Consider the following 7,500-nt stretch of genomic DNA (forward strand, 5'->3'; position numbering starts at 1 on the left):
TGTGTATCTGAGGCTGGGCACCAGAAGGATCCTATGCAATCTGGCAGGGTCCGGTCAGGTCCTATCTCATTCTGGTCAGAAACTTGGCACATCCTCAGAGGGGTGGGAGATTTATGTAAAGGCCGGTCGGCTCTCCGTGAGTCACAGACCGGGGAGTGATTCACGCTGGACACTGAAGGCCATCTCGTACAGCTCATGGCTCTGGAAACTAATTGGATCTGGCGCTGGAAGTGAGCCAGATGTGAGCCAGACGTGAGCCAGACGTGAGCCAAATGCAGGCGAAAGCTGGGTCAGATGTGTGGTCCAGATCTGTATCAGGAGTTAGGTGCCATGTGAAGTATAATATCTGGGGGTTAAGACTAGCTACATAACTAATCTCTCCGTCTATTTCTCTCTCTCTCTCTGTCTGTCTGTCTCTCTCTCTCTCTTTCTCTCTCACACACACACACACACACATCCACACACACACACACACGCACACACACACACACACACACGCACACACACACCAGCCTGGAGGCTAATACAATTAGCACAACCACATTGTGTGTTCAATTCAATTTAAACCATTTTTGTCTCACCTAATTCACCTGAGAAAGATTGCTTCTGTTGTGCACACACACACACACACACACACACAATGCCATTTACAACATTGCCCCCCCCCCCTTTTTTTTTTACCGGGAAGGCAAATAGACTGATCATTCATAGGGCTCTCCTCATTGACCTGTCCCTCCATTAGCACAAATGGCAAGGTGCGATTATTGCCATGTTAATCGCTGCTATTCACCGGCCACTCAGGATCAAAAGCACCCTCGCTATTCTTTTCATTCTTCTTCTCTAGCGCGCTTATAGACACTCATCACTCAAGCAACAGTAGCCCCGGTGCCCGAGACGAAGAATCATTCATTATTAACGTAAAATGAAAATTAAATATATAAGCCGCTTCGCTCCGTCTGGGTCTGCTGTGTCTGATAGTGGTAGAACGAGAGTTTTCCGCTCTTGACAACGCCGCTGCTAGGTGAGGGGATGATGTTTTGAGCACAGAGTGAGAGTGATGACCAAAATGCTTTTGTGTGTGTGTGTGTGTGTGTGTGTACAATACATCTGTAGTTATGTAGAATTTCCAAAATGAATGTAAAATATGTATGTAATTTTTAGTATGATTGTGGTCAGACACTCACATAATATTCATATTAATATTATCCTTGCTCTTTCTCTGTTGGCCACATTTTAACCCGGCAGCCAAATACCATAATTTAGGTGAACCTTGTTTTGTCAGTTCAAGTTTTTAAAATAAAGTTTGCTGTTTCTTGTTGCCAAGGGGTAACTCAATACGATTAGAGAGGGTGCCCGGTGATATCTCTTGAGCAATTCTCGATATTAAGCCTTTCTTGTTCAATGTGTTGAATATAAGGCACTACAGGTGAATAGGGTAAAAATAACTAGCAGATTTCACTTTAAAACTTCCCTAGTTGATTACTTACATTAATATGAAAAAATATCAGATTTTATTTTATTTTAGATTTTATTTTTATTAGAACTAATACTAGAGGAAAAGTAGGCTACATATTCAGAATTATTACAGGCAATATCTGAAATTATGAATTCAAACTGTATTTTAGTACATTCTATTTAAGTTGATTTGCTTTCAATATGGGTACTTACCTTGAAATTAGAGGTATTTCCTTTTTTTTCCATGATTTCGGCACATAGGGCTTTAAGGGTTAATATATGAAATTTCCCATGAGATAAAGAGCCACCCCAAGTGAACAAGTTTAAGCAAAAATAAAGGAATAAATAACTGACAAAACCAGGTCTGACCCCATGGCACCCGGACTATTTCTGGCGTTATCTGAAATACAGAAATGCATTAATTGATATAGAAAAAGGGTTAAATTGTCCAAATTTGAATGCATGAAGTATTTTCTGAATAACTATCACAAATAACACTGTATTTTAGTACATTATATTTGAGTTAATTAGCATTTTATTTGAGTAGGCCTACTCACCTTGAAATTAGAGGTAGCCTATTTCCTATTTTGTTTTTCATAATTTTGTCACATTGGGATTTTTCATATTTAAACGTTAAATTGCAGAAAACTTGTAATACATTCTCGTCTTCAGCACATTGAACAAGAAAGGGTTAATATATGACATTTCTCAAGGCATAGGCCTATCACTGTGCACCCTCCTACATTTTAAAGAGCTACCCCTAGTCTACAAGATTCTGCAAAAAAAAAACTTTAACCTACAAAACCAAGTCCCCATGGCTGCCAGACTATTTAACATCAGGGTTTAGTAGCATTTCAATAGCATGCATCTATCCATGGACGGATTATGAACTTTTGGGCCCCTGGGCCCAGATGTATTAAGGGCCCCCCACTAATTGTCACATATGTAGAAAGGGGGGTTTGGGGGTCCTCCCCCAGAATTTTTTACATTTGTTTGATGTGATTTCCTGTATTCTGGTGCATTTTGGGGATGGTCAATACTTTAATTCAATCAGATTTATAGCCTACATCCTGATGTGTTGATATTGAGACAATGATTTCATGCAATGGCTTGGGCTTCAGGGCCCCTGCCCTGACCCCTTGGGCCCCTGGGCCCGGTAGGCCATGCAGTAATCCATCCCTGCATCTATCCAAAATACAAATCTTTTGAAGTCGATAGGCTTCTACAGGGTCCCTCTTATTCTCGTGTGCTGATTCCAGTGACCTGAGGTAGAGAAATAAGATGTCAAAATCTTCTCGTTTCCTTTTCTCGCACTCTGTCCTTGTCTGCTCCCCTCATAAATATTTTTGACGTGTCCCTAAAATGTGCTCTGAGGATACACGAAAAACATGGAATACTGACAAAATCAAACACAACATCACAGAGACATCAAGAGCAAACGCTGCCGCTCAGATGAAAACATCAAGATGTCCGTGGCATGCATGCGTACACACCCACACAAACCACTTCATAGGAGTCAAGTAGAATATTCACGGCACCTCTGGGAGAACAAATAACAACACTCACAACTTTGAAGTGGTAGAGCGTAAGATCAGCCATGCAATCGGTAGTCTTGATCAAATATTCAGAACGACTCAATATTGTTGGGGGGGGGGTAGAGCACCCCTTCCCTGACAACAACCATCTCCCATCTCTCTGCTCACCCACGAACCATTGGTCTCACCACCAGAGGCCTGGTTTATCGAAGACTGGGAAATGTCAGAAAAGTTTGACCTGAGGGCTAAAGCAGGCAGAACAATTGAGTTTAGGCTAATAAAGCTAATGTGATTAAGGCGGGAGAGAGTACAGCCTGCTGTGGGCGGCACAGGAGCTTTTAAACAGCGGCCGACCGCAGAGCACCGAGGTCAGAAGAACCACAGAGAACCGAGAGCAGGAGAGGAGAAGACGGGACTGCAGAACTGACGCTAAAGGTAGAGAAGGAACAAGACAGAAAGAGTGAGAGAGAGAGAGAGAGAGAGAGGAGGGGAAGGTGAATGGAGTTAGCAGGTGAGAGACAGCTGTATTATATGATAAAGATCTAAGGAAACGCCTGAGGTAAAAATAACTGCATTGTCAAACCTGAGGAGCTCAGGTGAAATTGTACAAAAGCCTGTTTTAGAAAGTCCTCTCAGTTTAGAAGAAACCTCAAGAGCTTTTCAGATACAGCCAATACAGGGACAGAAAAGGCACCACTTCCCTTTTTTTTAAGTTCAGAGACAAGACAATTACATGGTAAATAAATTTAAGCCAAACCAGAGATATATAATAAAATAAGGAGGAGAAAATAAATTTAGAAAAAAAAGAGACAAGAAAAAGACTAGAAAACAAGACAGACAGCCCAGCAGAAGCAGAGTGTTCTGGAACCCAAGCCACAGCGGCGTGAGTCTGATGCGACTGCTGAGCAAAGACCTGCGTCTCCAGGACGTCACCCTCATGTATCTGACTTTGCTGGCCACGCTGCTGGTCATCCTGGTGGCTTCCTACCAGACGACCGGCGGACACTCCGCACAGGCACTCCCCCCGCTGGCCTACCCGCTGGCCTACCACGTCCCCCTGGATCCCTCCGGGCAGCTGGAGCTGTCCTGGAACGTCAGCCACGCACAGCAGGAGGTGTACATGGAGCTGTGGGCCAAAGAGCCGAAGCGCGGGATCCTTCTGGGGATGTCTGACCGAGGGGAGCTGACCGACGCAGACCTGGTGCTGCTCTGGGACGATGGGGCCAGGTCCTACTTTGGGGTAAGATGAAAGAAAGAGAGAGAAAGAGAAAAAGAGAGTTTTTTCTTTTCCTTTACTCTTGGAAAGGAGAGCAAGAGAGGGAGATATGGAGATATGGATAAATGTGTGGAGATAGAGGTTGCTTCTTTAAATCATAATCAGTGTATCAAAGAGAAAATTTCCCTGTGTGTGTGTGTGAGGAGTGAGGAGAAAGAGACAGCGGTAGAAAGAAAGAGGAGGATATTGGAAGACAAAGGCAAAGGGGCAGCCGTAGCCTACTGGTTAGCGCTTCGTAACCGGAGAGTTGCCGACCAGTACCAGACCAGTACCAGAACCCCGACCAGTAGGCACGGCAGAAGTGCCCTTGAGCAAGGCACCTAACCCCTCACTGCTCCCTGAGCGCTGCTGTTGTTGCAGGCAGCTCACTGCGATGGGATTAATGTGTGCTTCACCTCACTGTGTGTTCACTGTGTGCTGAGTGTGTTTCACTAATTCACGGATTGGGATAAATGCAGAGACCAAATTTCCCTCACGGGATCAAAAGAGTATATATACTTATACTTATACTATACTTTAATACATTTATGAATTCAAAAGTACTTTACACTGGTGGTAAAAAATAAATACATGATATAAATGCAGTCACATTAGGGGATAGAGGCAAAAGCAATTGAAACTGAACAAAAATATAAAAACATGAAATTGAATGTTGACACAGAACTGTGTGGGACTGAGATTCGGTGTAGTCATAGTGAGAGATAGAAACTGATTAAGATTGAAACAGGAAAAAGATTGATGTAGGGAGAAAAGAGAAAATACAACAAAAGAAAATAAGACATGCACAATACATATATATATATATATATATATATATATATATATATATATATATACATATATATATATATGTATTGTGCATGTCTTAAATATATATATTTATTTTGGAGTTCATAATTACAAGTAGCCAAGAAATATGTTGTCGTTTAAATATTTCATAACTTTTTATCACCTACCTTTAATGTCATGATTACATTGTATTAGTGGTGTGTATGTCTAATTACAGTAGGTGCCTTTCACTTTAAGAAGAAGAGTAACTTGTGTCTGTAGGCTATTATTTGAAGATAAGATGTGCATATGAGGATGTAAGTAAGGATGTTTGCTATGTGATTAGTTAAAATAAATATTGAAAAACCGAACAACTTGAAGAGAACCTGTCTTGGATCACAGAGGAGTGTCATGCAATGTTCATTTCTGGTGAGCAGTTGACAAGCAAACATGACGTGAGCTAACTGATGGCTAGAAGGAGGCTATGTAAACTTTTACCAATAGTTGCGTAGTAAGGTCCGGCTCTGATTAAGTCACATTATGCTGTTACTGACCACTTACAATTTATGGTAGGTTATGCTCTGTAGGTTGTGTTGTGCAAGTTCATACTTCACAAGAGCTATAGGAATGTTGGAAGTGTTTTGTGAGAGAGGGTGCTGATCATAAAAGGGGGGGTTCGGGGGAATCAGTCTCTCTGTATGTGTCTGTGACTGTGTGTGTGTGTGTGTGTGTGTGTGTGTGTGTATTTGTGTGTATAAGTGTGTGTGTGTATGTGTGTGTGTGTGTGTGTGTGTGTGTGTGTGTGTGTGTGTGTGTACGTGCATCTGTCTGTCTGTCTGTCTGTCAGCCACCCTCCCTGGGGAGCATTCAGCAAATTTCCCACACAGTGACATGAATGCAGTCCCTTCTACACAGAGACAGAGACAGAGAGAGTAACAGGGAAGGAAAGAGAGAATGAGGAGAGAGAGAGAGAGGGAGGAGTGAAGGGAGAGAGGGAGAGAGAGATGGAGAGAGAGAGGGAGAGAGATGGAAGCTAATATGGGCTGACATGCTTGGTCATTTGGGATGACACTCTTAGTCCCAGGTTAAATGTTGATTGCCTTCTGCCAGTGACCTTGAGTGAAAAACAGCACTTCAGTCATTGTGTGATGCTGTCCCATATGTGACACACACTTGATGTAAAAATGCCTGTCACACTGTTAAAAATGTTGTGATATACACAGGAGGGGGTAAATTCCTTGTGTAAACCTTCCTTGTAATTCCTTGTGTAAACCTTCTTTGTGTGATTACCTTGTGTAATTCCTTGTGTAAACCTTCCCTACACTTAGGTTATTGTTACACTTAGTTGGTTATTGTAATTAGATTTATCTTTACTCAATCAAAACAGCACAACTGCAATTTGATTGATATTACCTGAAATACACAATTAAAAAACCTGACTTTTTTTTTTTAAGGTTTTAAAAACAGAGATATAGCGTTATGCCTTTTTCTGCTGAGTCATGTTCAATATAGCGCTATATATATATATATTATTTATTATTTTTATTTTGGGGTGTGTGTGACTTTTATGCCTTTAATCTGATTGGACAGTAAAGAGAGATACAGGATGAGAGTGGGAGAGAGAGATGCGGTAGGATTGGGAACTTAGGCACATGGACCCAAGTGTGGTTATGCCACAGAGCACCCCCCCCCCCCGTTCACCATATGTAGTTACACACACACTGTAATGTAAGCTGTATAATATGAAAAACGGTCAAACTACGGACTTACTCAATCAAGTAAACAAACATTTAAAAACATACCAAACTACGGATGTGGGATGTGTTGTGCCCATTCCTTTAAAAGAGTGAGGCTATGAGAGCAGAAGGTTGCAGAGGCCTAGTGCCCCAGCGGGCCCCTCTGCTCATGGATATTACATGTGGTCCCTCACACACAAACACACGCACGCACACACGCACACACACACACACGCACAAATACACACACACATACACACACACAGCGGCCACTCTGCTCATGGATATTAAATGGGCCTTGCTGCTGGGGGCCTGCACTGAGGCCCCATACAGATGAATGTTGAATGGAGTCACTGCACCAGGAGGAACCCTACAGAGGGGAGGTGGTGGTGGGGGGGGGAGTCACTGCACCAGGAGGAACCCTACAGAGGGGAGGTGGGGGGGGGTCACTGCACCAGGAGGAACCCTACAGAGGGGAGGTGGTGGTGGGGGGGGGAGTCACTGCACCAGGAGGAACCCTACAGAGGGGAGGTGGGGGGGTGCAGAGAGAGGGAGAATAAGGGGGGGGGGGGTGTCATTAAAGCTCCAGACCACCAGCACACTATAGGCAGTGGGGGGGGGGGGGGTGTGGAGAGAGAGAGGGAGAGAGCTGTATGGACAGAGACAGAGATACATCAGAGTGTTGCAGATAGAGTTGGAAGCAAGAGTGGAGTAAGATAGAAGGAGAGAG

At 43.2% G+C, this 7,500-nt stretch overlaps 1 protein-coding gene across 1 annotated transcript in view; it reads left to right on the top strand.

The window, feature by feature from the left end:
• Positions 1–3,882: 3,882 nt before the first annotated feature.
• dbh (dopamine beta-hydroxylase (dopamine beta-monooxygenase)) overlaps positions 3,883–7,500 on the top strand; it is a 21,540-nt gene continuing 17,922 nt past the window's right edge. The window contains exon 1 of the mRNA XM_076284975.1: positions 3,883–4,230. Coding sequence (XP_076141090.1) covers positions 3,883–4,230 — 348 coding nt within the window. The remainder of the gene's footprint in view (positions 4,231–7,500) is intronic.

The sequence above is a fragment of the Alosa pseudoharengus genome, unplaced genomic scaffold (genome assembly GCF_046254945.1).
Source record: "Alosa pseudoharengus isolate Yale_2024_CS ecotype anadromous, Long Island Sound unplaced genomic scaffold, YU_APseudo_1.1 YU_APseudo_1.1_scf_14, whole genome shotgun sequence".
Lineage (NCBI taxonomy): Eukaryota > Metazoa > Chordata > Actinopteri > Clupeiformes > Clupeidae > Alosa > Alosa pseudoharengus.